The sequence below is a fragment of the Ylistrum balloti genome, unplaced genomic scaffold, assembly GCF_031769215.1.
Source record: "Ylistrum balloti isolate Yb309-2 unplaced genomic scaffold, AGI_CSIRO_Ybal_v1 Utg370558, whole genome shotgun sequence".
In the NCBI taxonomy this organism is placed as follows: domain Eukaryota; kingdom Metazoa; phylum Mollusca; class Bivalvia; order Pectinida; family Pectinidae; genus Ylistrum; species Ylistrum balloti.
This window is the reverse complement of record NW_026782351.1, coordinates 599110-613259: the sequence shown is the minus strand read 5'-3', so window position 1 is coordinate 613259 and position 14150 is coordinate 599110. Positions and strand designations below refer to the sequence as shown.

Sequence of the window (14150 nt, the reverse complement as noted above, 5' to 3'; positions counted from 1 at the left end):
TACTATGGTAACAAGACACTACCGTGGAAGACTGCCATCCACTTATAGAAGATGTTCAGTTCTGGAAGTTCTACCGGCACATTTTCACCCTAAAAGGTACCAATAGCTAAAGATTCCTTTCTTAAATCTTATTCATTCTTTCTATTTTTAGATTGACAAATATTGAAGGATAAGTTGTTCCAGTTGTGATGTTATAAAAACTCTAGTAACAGAAAAAAATAGTTTGATGTTGAAACTGAACATCTTCATCTGACAATAACAAAATGTAACAATAGCACTAATGAATTGTATAAAATCAACAATTCTAAGGACAAAGAGAAACAATATAATAATAACAAATTGAGCATACATTCATACAAAGCTTATCCCCTATATTACCCATGTGATTGTAATAGGATAGGGTATATTCTGGTGATAATGGGTGTTGGCACATTCCATATTAACCTACACACATTGTAACAGAAATTAATGGGAAAGCAGAAATTATTGCATTTTGATTTTTATTCTGATTAAAATTGTGTCAGGTATGCTAAAGACTTAAATATGAATTAGGATAAGATCATGAACAAGCATCTAGATATGAAGGAACTATCACAGTGTTAGAATATGAATGAACATCAACGGGTCATCACATTTGGCAATTCATCTACCAAGTTGGCATCTGTGGTTAAGTCAATACCATTGGAAATTCCATCATGGTTGCAAATACCCCCGAACAAAATAATCCAACAGAGATAAATAAAAAACTAACATCTCACCACCCTAAGTATCATATTGAACCCCCCCTCCCTCTACCTCACCAACTGAAGGATTCCCTTCCACACCCTCCAATCATTATAACAGAGCAGGGCACCTGTAAAAGGTCAACTGAAAGATTCCCATCCACACCCTCCCATCATTATAACAGAGCAGGTCACCTGTAAAAGATCAACTGAAAGATTCCCATCCACACCCTCCCATCATTATACCAGAGCAGGGCACCTGTAAAAGATCAACGGAAGGATTCCCATCCACACCCTCCTATTATGATAATGTAAGACACTTTTTGAAAAATAAGACAACTAAGGAGTTCCCCATCCACATCCTCTCTTAAATCAGTGCAAGACATTTTATGAGAACAGCAGGGTTCCCATCCCCACCCTCTGTTAAAAACAGTGCAAGACACTTTATGAGAACTGCGGGGTTCCCATCCCCACCCTCTGTTAAAAAAAGTGCAGGACACTTTATCAGCATTGCAGTTTTCCCATCCACTTCTTCCCATATAGCAGTGTAAGATACTTTATTTATGGGAAGTGCATGGTTCCTGTCTGCCCTCCTACTACGACAGCATAATATATACGGTACTTGTAAAACGCAATTACCATCTACACCCATCCTTTATAATGGCATAAGACATTTGTAAATAAGCAACCAAGGGGTTCCCATCCACAATCTACCACAAAAACAGTATAAGACACTGCAGGGTTCCCTTCCACACTCTCATTATGACAGCATAAGACACTTGTAAATAAACAATCAAGAGGTTCCCATCCACACCCTCCCATTATAACAGTTGAAGACACTTAAAAGATAACTGGGGGTTTCCTTGCACATTCTATAATAGCACTGTAATTTAGTTTTAGAGAACTAAGGGGTTCCCATCCATAACCTCCTATAATAGCAGTGTAAGACACTAACAACAGACAACTAAGAGGTGCCTATCTGATCCCACCTTTATAACAATGAAAAACACTTTCTTCGATACTCTCCCATTTTAAAGTGCAAGATGTTAAGACATATTTATATTGAAGTGAGGAGTTCCCATCTACCAGTACTCCCATTATAGCAGTGTAAGACAACTTTCACTGAAGCCAAGGATTCTCATCTACACTCATAATAAGTGTAAGACACCTTTACACTGAAGCCAGGGATTCTCATCTACACTCATTATAACAGTGAAATACACATTATACTGAATCAAGGGTCCCCATCCCTTTTCAAACTTATCTGTTCTCTCCACCATAATGACACAAGATGTTTTGGATGTACACAAAAAATGTTCTCATCTATACTTTCCCATTTCAGCTGAACAGATTCATAGATAGAAAAGTGAGTGATTCTTCAGGTTACTCTCCTATTATGAAGGTGTAAAGCACATAAAACAATGAATAAAGGATTTCCCTTCATTCATTTCATCAGAGTAATTTAAGACACGACTGACTGTTGAGGGGTTCTCATCAATACCCTCCCACTCTAAGAAACATATATAAAAATGAAACTCATCCATAATATCAAATCGTTTAACTAAACAAGGTATAATTACACATTATTTAGAATTTCAATGAGACTGACATCAACCATCAACTTGTTTTCGGAATGTGGTTCAATAAAATACATAAGATTTATAACAATACATTAACAGACAGCTTAGCCATAAAAATTGGCACATTATTCTACAATACAAATTCATGATCTATGACATGGAGGTAGCCCTAACCCAACACAAAAACAAGTCTAAATACAGGGACGGCATATATACTTTACCACAGGACAGTAAACCCTACATCCCCTGATAATGAACAATAAATATATAAAACCTATAATTATCATATCATGTACTGATAATACTTACTTATGATACAGAGTATGTATAAAATATCATTACAAAATTTATCATTGGACGGCATATATATCTTATATGGACGGTGTAAATCAAACGGTGGACAACAGTGCACCTTGTAGAATTGGTTAAAGTTTGGACGGTTAATATTTTACTACAAACAAATCTCTAACTTTAAGCTAGAATTGATAGTCATTTTCAAAATATTTCAACAATGTACGAAAAAATTCATATCTTAAACATCTGTTAGAGAGAAACTATCTGTATTCATTAATTATTTAATTTTCAGAGTTAATTGTTGATGGAGATGTCACGTCACAAACCATAAGAATAAGTCAGTGGATAGTGTTTTGGAATTTTTGTTTTTGGTCGCTGAAAATGGAAAGATTTGATGAATTCAAATATATAACAAGCTTGCCAAATTTTATAATATTTGGCAAGGAAATCTACCTCGAGGCACAAGAAATAAGTCACTTGAATTGTAAGTTCATATTAGAAAGTATATGTTTCACTATAGTTTAATATGTAAGGCCATTGGATGATAAAACATAACCTTAGGCTATGATATATACCTACCACACAAGGTCTACTAAGGGGAGATAAGTCACAGCAAACTTGATGATTGTCTAGGCAGTATCTTGGTATATACAAATATTTTTCATTTTTCAATATATCAATGTCATGTTTTTACAACACTATATTAAGTGCACTGCTCAAAATATGTGTAATAGATCTGTAACAACTACTGACTACCTTGTGTAACCTTTCAGTAAATACTGACAAGGTAAATCAGCACCCACACAAGCACCAGGATAACTGTGGGTACAAACATCTGTACTGACATCTGTAACAGAGCCGAGATGAATCATCGTTTACAACAACTCACATTTCAATTACGCTTATTAACTTTATCAACAAAACTCTAATCAAATTTTTTAAAAGTATACATTTCATAACTGCGATCAAAGTTGAAATTGTTAATTTTAAAACTAACATCTGAACATTGAAATTTCATGCTTTCAAATTTTAGAAACAATGTGCATAAAAGCCTATTTTACATGAAAGAATATGCGACTAAATCATTGTAGTGACTATAATTCATCCCTATCATAGCTCTTACATGTGTTACAGGTAGGACTGATATTTCAATGGTCATTTGCAGTCGTCAAACTCATACAAAACTGTATGTCTTAAATATCAAGTCAGTACACACCACATGTCAACCGATTTTCCTCATGATTAAAGGCAGTTGATTGTGTGAATGAAAATCCTTCACTATTGTCGTTTGTCGTTCACACATCAAATGAATCACATTTCCCAGCTTTAGTAGCATTTTTCCACAGGTAATTCCCCAGTTCTGTGGCTTAGAGCGAGTCTCTGTCTCACAATAAAACATTTATACTGTCGCTTGAAATCTTCTTCTTTTGAATTTTCTCAAATCCATTAAAAATTGGCACAGGTGAAATTAAACAATGTGAGATAATGGAGCTGATTCCGTGAAGATTAACAAAAAAACAACAATTCAAAGTGATATCTATCACAGATAGATAACAATGAAACAAACTTGTGTGTTGTGTAAAAATAGCTAATGATGAAAATCCATGATGCTTCTTATAAATAATACACTAATCATAACACTACTAATAAAAATAATAAGTTGAACAAATAACTTTATATTGAACACAATATGAACTGCACAGCAAGTACAGGGTTTTTACCATGCAGGTTTTGATGGTTTTACACTTTTGAAGAAGTCAAATACTGACTTTCTGTCTTGTGATGGGCCAGGCTGTTCCATCCTCTGTGCTGCTCGTCCCCCCTGATCACTGAGGGGGCGAGATGCCCTTGGTGTTGCCTTTCCCTTAACTGGCTTTGAAGGTGGTGTTTTGGCTGTTCCTTCTGACTTTGCAGTCAGGCGCGGTTGTGTTGGAACTCTTTTGTGTATTTTGGTAGTACGAGTGTTGGGAGTAGTAGGAGTTTTTTTTGTTGTCCAATTCAAGAGACCATCATTTTCTTTCTCCATGCTACTGATACGGTTCTGCCATTTCCATTCATCAATCTCTCGCTGACATTTCTTTATAAGATCTTCTTCAATAACATCTAAATGGGTCACCTTAAAAACAGTTCAATCGAAATATCAGCAAAACAAAAAGATGAGTGGTAGAAAAAGTGTTATAACAAATGTGACCAAGTATGTACAATAATTGTATATAAACCATTAAATGGTTAAATCAAGGAATACACCAGGACATTTTGTTTTCCTTTAAATCAGTGATGTCACCATATCACCATTTGTGCGATGATCTTTTGGCAGCTTACAAAATGTGTCACTTACTCTTTCCATTGTGCGGAGCACATCCTGCCAGGTAGAAGACAAGCGAGCAGCAGCATTGGCAGAACCCCCTGTCGACAGCATACTCAGACCATCAGAACTAATTGAAGTCTCGCTGAACGATCTGGTGGAACTTCGCGATGTACATCTGCTGGATACCGAGGGAAGGCCGGGGAACCGCACTGCACGAAACTCCTACCACACAAATGATAAATCACTTCAGTATAAAAAATTCAATCCATGACACTTAACATTTTCAATTCTTTGATCCTGGTTTTATTTTGAAATTGACATCCAATGGCTGAAAATGGACTCATGAGCTTCCAGGTCTTCCTCTGTAGTACACTATTATAGAGAATCATTATGACTCATAAATATTAGATAACTATGTCAGTAATTAACCTTTGGTGGTACAGATCCTACAGAATTTTTTTGTACATTTCAAAGCCAACGTCCATGCAAAGTCATGTTACCACTCAGAACTGGTTTTACTCACCGGCTTTGGCTTTGTGATCCCCGCCCACATCTTGAACCTTTTCATGGTGAAGTCAATCATTTCATGATCCTGCATGTCTAGTGTGGACTTGAAGAACATCTGTGAGCGCAATGTTTTGTATGTGTCTGACAAGATGGCCACAATGAAGCCTATAGTCAAACCATACACGAAGATGTAGAAGGAATAGAAGAAAAAGTGGCTGAAGACTCGGCTATGCTCAAACAGCAACCAGAAATCAAATGTGCCTCGGATGGCTCCTAGTAGTGTTGTCAGTGTATGCCAGTAACTCTCAAACCCTCCAACATAAGGTCCATACCACTGCAATGCACATACATTATCATAGTACCAACAGGAAAACAGTAAGAAAACTTTTGTTGCGCTATTTATATAAAATGTTTACAAACCATAAAACAATGTACTGACTACAGTCCAGCACCTTTATACATGTTCTTATCAATCACATGTTTTCATTAATTTAATTTCAACCCTTCATGCCGATGAATATTTATGAGAAGAAAAGAAACTTACATTCGTCAATACGAAAGTATATTTGAAAAACATATATTTTTTTTCATACCAAGTAGGCAAGCATTCCGTGTGTTTGGAAGAGGATGGCAAATATAAGAGCAACACCGAACAGTTTGCCTACTGATTCACTGAGTGTCTTCTCATAGATGTACAGGACCTTAATGAATCTCAATTGCTTCACGACCTGAAAATAAATAAAAATTGAATATAGCAACTAAATTGATGTATGATTCTCGACAATATTAGTTATTTCATTGTCTTAATTACTTCACATTCAGTCTGAAAGTTTATATATAAAAGTGAAAGTTTGAAAACCAATACCCAATAGTAATCAGTACAATGTAATTACAATAGCCCTGTGCTCTGTCCTGAGAATTTGATGCCCCACTGTGTCATACCTTAAACATGAGTAGAAAGAGAAGCCAGGCCTGTGTGTATCTCATGGACAAATGGACATCAATGGTGGTCTCAAAGTTGACAAAGCTGGAGGAATTAGCCAGGTACTCATCAAAGGTGAAGGTTGCTTGAACCACACAGCCCACATACAGTCCAATGACTGCCATTGCCATCACTGTGGTGAGTAGCTCATAAAGGTTCCAGGCTTTGGTGAAAAATGAGCAGCCTTCATCTCGTATCAACAGGGCCATATGTATCCACAGGTACACTACTACCACAAACAGGATTGCCTGTACATAATCATAAAAAATGACAAATTCAATAAAATGATATAGAAAGGAAACTGTATATTTATTGATTGAATGAATTAATGAATGTATCATGTGGGTGGGAGATAGGGTGTGTGTGATTATGTTTGTGTAAGGGTTGGAAGTTGTGTTTGTGCTTTTGAGTATGTAAATACCAATGTAAGCACAGTTTTAAATGGGTGTGATTTCCTGGAGAAGAAAGTTCAAATGGAAACCTTCTATGTGATGTCAGTTATTGTAAACTTTCCAAATTCAGGGCACCAACCTTATCAATGATTTATTGCCTACAGATGACTGAAAATGCAAGACAATACTGAAGGGAAGGATTTGCCATAAGATCATCCAATAATAAATTTAACACAACATGACTTACCTCACACACCAGCAAAGGGTCCACAATATCATCAATGTACCGTAGTAACTTCTGGCTGTGTATCTCATATGACGTGTTGACAGAACCTTTAACAGACAATCAGACAAATAACAACTGATAGGCTTTACCATTGGCGAGGGAAAGTTACTTATCTATGAGGGAAGGTTGCCCTACTTGTGAGGGATGGTTAACTTATTGTGAAGAAATGTTGAACTAATTGTGAGGGAAAGCTGACTTATCCATAAGGGAAGGTTGCCCTCCCTGCGAGGGATGATTGACTTATCTGTGAGGAAAGGTTAACATACTTGTGAGGGAAGGTTGACCTACTTGTAAGGGATGATTAACTTATCCTTGAGGGAAGGTTGACCTACCTGTAAGGGCGGATTGTCTTATTCCTGAGGGAACTTAATTGTCATGGAATATTGCCCTACTTACAAAAGACAATTGATCTTTCTGTGATAGAATGTTATCTCACATATGAAGTAATTATGCCTACTTAAAACAGAAAGCTGATCTAACACTGAATATAACTATGTCATATCTGAAAACGATTGAGTGAGCTAAGACTATGGTGTCTACAGATCAAAGAATAATGACCTAAACTTTTATTAACTGGACCTAAGATCAATAAAAAACCAGACTAAATACAACTTAGCCACATGTATGTGTTGTCAATGGTTCTTCTTACCAGTTTTTGAATGATTTTTGTATATGACTTAGGCAGATTTTTGATGTATGCTCATGTATGTATTGTCAAAATAATGGTCCTTTTCACCATTTTTTTTAATGATTTTTGTGTATACATTATACATTTCTTTGCAAATACATGTATTGCTATTCAAACCCTCAAGTTCCTGGATACTGGGATCTTGGCATGATAACTATCTACTTCACAACAGTCCAATCAGCAGAAATATCTAGTCTTGCAATATGTTACAATGCTGCAACAAGACAATGAGCCGATGATTTTGTCTAAAAACCTGAGAGATGCATTAGATTGTGAGACTGATAAGTTAAAGTACCTGTGAGAGGAAGTTCTACGAGGAGGTTCACATAGGTAGTCAGGTCAGTGGCAGGATTGTACATGGTGAAGTCTACAAATACAGCACGGGTATGAAGGTTGATCCAGTCTTTGGCTTGTAGGTCTTGTAGTATGGACAGGGTCTCAGTGTAGTTTGTGCCTAAGAACTGCACATACCCGCCACCACTGTATGAGAACACGTTTCCCTGTCGCCATTTACTGAAAGTACAGCAAATATAGATGTAATCAATAATATAAGGAACATTGCTTTCTTTATAAATCTTGAACATTTTTAAATGTTCTACATATATATTGCTTTCATCATGATTTTGCAGCAGTTTTTAATTTCACAACTAAATATAGCAAAAAAAACCCTATTAGCATTGATGTCTATATAAGGACATAAAACAATACATCATTGTGTGATCCATCCTATTGATTCCATGAGAATGGGCCAAGTGATCACATTTACTTCTACTTTGAAATGTACCTTGCAAATTATTTCATATATACTAAAAAGAAAGTTGCAGGAAAAAGGTTTTAATTTTGATCACAAACTGTCTTAACAATAATTATATGCATGTAATTTGCATTCTTCTATTCTTTATTCAAGAAGTGCAGATTGACAGACAGACTGCAAACCAGATGGATGCATAACCAAAACACATTAAGTTTCCTATCCAAAAATGATTCAGAGTTGTTTCCATATCATTTTATAAATTGTACAAAGTAAATTGATATTAAAAACCCACTGTAAAACAATTCTTCAGGTGTCTTAGAACATATATACACATCAATACAAGTACAATTATATATCAATGTAATGTGTCCATCACTGATGATAAATATGAATATTTTCTTTATCCTTTGTTTCCAAAGGAAAATTGAATTTAAATTGTGTTAACTCAACCAACAGGAAAAATTAAGAATGATATCTAATTAATAAATAACCCAAACTAAAAAGCTTAACTTACATTTGAGACATCTGCTTTCACATAGTGAAGGAGTTGTAATTGTAATCACATGAGTCAATTGGATGGATCATTCAATGCTGTATGCCATAACAAGTGATAATATGTTACTCTACTGCTCTGATACAGTGATCGACTCATCCTGTCGTGATTACTGAGATACTTACCTGCCAGTCAGGTCCGAGGTGTAGTAATTCCAAGATAGGTTCTGTGCTTGGTTGCTGGTCCATGTTTCTCCGTATGAGTTCTGGTCCTCGTCAAAGCTGCCTGACCCAACACAGGTCTTTCCTGACAGAAAGTCTGGACTGCCTAAGACTATTAAGGAATCATAGGCCATGCACTTCTCTGTCAGACTGCGGACCTGTCTGAGTCGGGCAGTCCCTAGGAGTGTGGCATATTCTGTGTAGTTTTCAAACTCCTCCCAGTGGAGCCCTGGAGAAAGGACCTCTTGGCTCCACACCCAGAATTCTTCGATACTATAAGAAAAATTTAATCAGTCTATCATGTTCCACATACTTTCTACAAATATTCTGGTCTTTTATCAAAAACAAGTAGAGTTAAAGTTATAGGTTAACGTCAGACTTACAGACTGAGAACAGTAAGAAACTGGCAGCAATGTTGCATTATCAGTTTTCTTAAAACTTTGTAACAGCATTGATGTATGGTGAGAATATACAGCTCCAGTAGGGAAACACTACAAAGCCAGCTTTCTTGTGACTAAAATTTCATTTTCAACTGAAATGTCATTTTTGTCATCATTAATGGAATAATCATTGCTAAATAAAATTGTTTTCACATACTCTTTTTCGAACAACTTCTACTTCAGGGAAGTCTTTAATAACAAACTCTGTGCATTATCTTTCAATCTCAATGATTATTTTGATTAATTAAAAGGTTTTTGAATTTACAAGACCCTAATAAACAGACCTGGTCATATTTTGGAATGAGTATGTGTCGTTGGATACAGTGGTCTTGATGAAGTGGTTCTCTGTGCTGTAGGTGAAGTAGTACTGGCTGGAGCTAAAGTTCACATAACACAGTACCATGAGCAGCCACAGGTAGAACATGTAAGCCACAAACTGGCGCAGCATCAGACGCATCCTCTGGACCTTCTGGCCCTCCTCTCTGGCCTTCACCAAGGAGAAACCAGCCAGCGGTTTGAACTTCATTTCCTGTGGGCCAAAATGTGTTGATAAATAACAAATGCCTGATCAAGATATAGATCCAGATACACAGGTGACAATATGTGAAAACGGTGTAACTGTTGTCTTAAACTCAAAAGGTGTGCAAACTTTAATGGTACACTGAATTATTCAGATTTTATCAAGACCTTAAATCTATCTTGATTTTTTAAAAAAAATTCATCAATTGAAATAAGTGATTTTTAAGTTAAGATATAAAACAAATATTTGGACATAACTGTAACTTAACAAGCCATGTTCCCCTATAAGCATATTACCTTGACAGTTTCCACAGCATTGTCGACGATTGGTTCAATATCAATAACATCATTTTCATCATAAGGATCCACTTTCTTCTCAATACCAGCAATGTATAATGCCATGAAGAGAGCCTGTAAAAGAATCACACTCTACCCTAATCAAATCTTCCTTACAGAAACAGTCTGTATCCAAATTCTGAAAATTTGGCAAAATTTATTGATGAATTCATAAGTTTCTTGATATCAGACATTTATCCAATTTTAAATATATACTGAAAATTATCAGGGACTATAAATATTATTTTTATAGATTTACCACATTAATTTATTGATTTACCACATGTGAATTTTTTCAATTCACTAAGGAAATGAATATGTTCCCTATAATTTTCCTCTGGTATATTTTTAAGACATCAATTTTCATTTATTATTCTAGATCAAACATGTTTTTTCGCTTATTAGCATTTTTAAATGTCATCAAAACTTCAGTATCATATCAACTTACCTTGAGGGTCTCAAACATGAGGAAGGAGAAAGCTACACTGAACAGCAGGGCTAAGACCCATTGCAGAGCAATCTCAGCTCCTAACTGGTAACCATAAAGCATCACCACAATGACAGATAGCACACTGAGACAGAAACACAGGAAATATCCCACATACACACACCAGGGAGGCAGAGTACATCCCGACTTCTTCTTACGTATGTCATTTCCCTCCATGGTAAAGGATCCGACAACACCATCTAAAGTAGAGAGACACACCCACCAATGAATATCAAATACACATCTGTAATAACACTTTTCTACATATATCTCTAAACATGTTTAGCATTTATCTGATAACTTCCACCATGTGTTAGATTTCACTTTTTTGTAACCTCTACGTACTTGCTTTCATTAATTTCTGAAGGAACAAATGTACCTTGAGATGGACGATTAACCTTCAGAGACATAGCTTGTTAAACATAAGATCATTGATCTGGATGCCTAAATATTGTGAATACTTACGAGTGATAATGTCTGGCTGGGATATCTGACGAGCCAACATGGAGTTTGGTCGCAGTGGGTGGGTTCCCAATGTATTGGTATGTTCTACCGAGGGCATGTCATTTGAGCGTATCCCGCCAGGCTTCAGTTTCGACACCCATTTAGCTACACTACCAGCAGAGGTGGGTTTCCTAGCATAGAGAATGGAGAAGAGATCAATAATGCACTATGTATCTATTTTATATTCATCTCATGAAAATCATACATACCAGAACTGAAGTAATTGTTTTATCTGGCCTACAATGTATTGTATATTTGATCACACAGGTCTATAAAACAATCCTGAGTGGAACTTTTCTTAACCAGTTTGGTTTTATCTTGCAAATTTAGCTTGTTATTTACAATAAAAATTACCGATATAAAAAAAACAGGATGGACACTGTAGAAGTTAATAGCGTGACTGGATTTACCTGTCAGCAAGACTTGGTTCTTCCCTTGGTGTGAAGTTGCGTTGCATTCCAGAAGAGGAAGGGATGGCATAAGAGTTGGAGGAAACCGCCGATATCCCTACACTGTGGGTTGAGTCCTTCCTCTTTAAAGCTCCCTTCTTTGGCTCTATAGTATTCTTATCCTTGTTCCAATGCTTACCCTCATCCGTACTTGGACGATGTACAGGTGGTTTTCTAATTATAAACACAGGCCATGATTTATCTTACTTTTTCACCTAAGACTTATACTGATTTGATGGGAAAATAAACCAGCACTTTTCTTACAAGTTTTTAAGACCTGTACTATTTACCAGTTTCTGTTCCAAGATACCCACATCTCACTGTTATACTCTTGTCTATAAAGATCCCACAGTGACGAGGACAAAGAATGCTTCATAGCTAATTTTGTTCAGAGTATAAAAATTGGCTGGGACTTTAGCATTGTTCATATTGTGAGTCATCTCATAGAGTGCCAGACACTTCAGCTAAAGTAGCACAATCGTGTTACTTTCTTCATGACCTGCCACATATTCATGGTAAGCAATAAAAGGTTAGGGATCTCCGCTATTTTTGTGTGAAGTCTAAAAGATTAATCCACAAAAAGGAAGTCCAGACCAGATGTACAGAAAAAATTGATACATTATTGAAATTTTCAAACTCTTTCATTCACAAGACACAGCCAAGGAATTAACCTCCACATAGGCAACATTTTGAATGATCATTGACAAAAGATTTATCTTTTTAATACATGAACTATATTTTCTGGGATTGGCCAGTATTTGCGAGATGGCTAGCCTTGTAGGGCAACACATACACCTGTATTTGGTATACTAACCTGGAGAGGCCTAGGGTAAGTTTACTTGGATCTTTGTTTTTGCGAAGCATCTGTTCTTTGGAAATCATGTCAGCTTCTACCATGTCAAGGTATTCCATAATATCATCTGCTGCATCTTCGACCTACAGAAAACATAGGAGATGATTCATAACACAAGTATCAACGTCATTTCTTAGAACACATTTTACAGCTCAGAACTCAACATGCTACAAGTCAAATAGTGGGAGCCTTGGTCACTTGTTTTAAATTTGTTTAGCCAATTTGGTACAACAGCTCTTCACACCAGAAGTTAAATTTAAATTTAAACATCTTGGTTATTCAGGGAAGGGTTAAAGTAATTCATTTAACCATCTTTGATAGTCCTTCACCCAAATTTGTGACAAGAATTGTTATCAAAAGGTCTTGTTCGAAAAAGGTTACATTTATTTCAAATAAAATTGCCTTAATTTGGCATTCACTAAATAGTACAACAGGAGGAATCCTACCTCAGCTCTCACAGCAGCTCTGTCCTGTTTGATTGGTGCACTGGTATTTGGCTGTGGTTCATCTGTAGATGACTTTGGTTTCAAACGTTTGTGCCAACTTTCTTTGAAACTGTCTTGTTCCCATTTACCAGGATTATTTGTCCTCTCCAGCTGTTGATAATACAATCAGAGTCAAAACATTTGAAATTATCTGTTTTTTTGTTGCTTGTTTTTTTAAGTTACCTTATTGAGATAAAAGTATAAAATTATGCTATTGGATAACTTTGCAATATAGATGAAGAGGAATATGCAAATTTAAAGTCTCTTTTCATCATTTATAATTGTCTTTATCAGTAAAAGAAAAATAACAAGAAACATTCTGCCTGTTTAACTTTTGTCCTTTTCATCCATGAACAGTAAGGATGAATTTAAGATGGGAACAAAAATTTATTACACATAAACTTATATGACATGTTTATATAATCCTCCGAGGGTAAAATGAACATGAGGCGACTTTGGGTATACTGGTACAAGGGCAAAAATATTCCAGTATACAGTATTTAGAATGTATATACCTTCCTGTCATTCTTATCTCCATTTATACTACTGTTAAAGCTATCAGCCGATGATGGAACTTTATCCAGTTTAAGTGATGTCTTCAATGTCTGTGTACGACGTAAACCCAAAATCTTCGGGGGTGCAGCAACAGCAGTCTGTATAAATAAACATGAACGTTACTGTTTTAATCATCAACCATCATCAAAAGAGCGCACATCAGAAATCTAGTATATCAGGGTTGCTTAATCATTGGCACTCAAATACCTTGAAATTGATTTCCAAAAATCTGATCAGAGGTAAGAAACAAAATCAGAAATCAAGATATCGTGAAGAATTCTATTGAAGAAAATTC

General features: G+C 35.9%; 1 protein-coding gene across 1 annotated transcript in view; it reads right to left on the bottom strand.

Annotated features, from left to right (window-relative positions):
* Positions 1 to 4313: 4313 nt before the first annotated feature.
* LOC132556310 (polycystin-1-like) overlaps positions 4314 to 14150 on the bottom strand; it is a 76865-nt gene continuing 67028 nt past the window's right edge. The window contains exons 27-42 of the mRNA XM_060220693.1: positions 13816 to 13953; positions 13262 to 13411; positions 12777 to 12898; positions 11924 to 12136; positions 11475 to 11644; positions 10971 to 11209; positions 10484 to 10597; positions 9952 to 10196; positions 9192 to 9500; positions 8055 to 8272; positions 7033 to 7118; positions 6354 to 6641; positions 6005 to 6139; positions 5428 to 5745; positions 4935 to 5126; positions 4314 to 4712 (exon numbers count right to left, since the gene is read on the bottom strand). Of these exons, the coding sequence (XP_060076676.1) occupies positions 4314 to 4712; positions 4935 to 5126; positions 5428 to 5745; positions 6005 to 6139; positions 6354 to 6641; positions 7033 to 7118; positions 8055 to 8272; positions 9192 to 9500; positions 9952 to 10196; positions 10484 to 10597; positions 10971 to 11209; positions 11475 to 11644; positions 11924 to 12136; positions 12777 to 12898; positions 13262 to 13411; positions 13816 to 13953 (3336 nt within the window). The remainder of the gene's footprint in view (positions 4713 to 4934; positions 5127 to 5427; positions 5746 to 6004; positions 6140 to 6353; positions 6642 to 7032; positions 7119 to 8054; positions 8273 to 9191; positions 9501 to 9951; positions 10197 to 10483; positions 10598 to 10970; positions 11210 to 11474; positions 11645 to 11923; positions 12137 to 12776; positions 12899 to 13261; positions 13412 to 13815; positions 13954 to 14150) is intronic.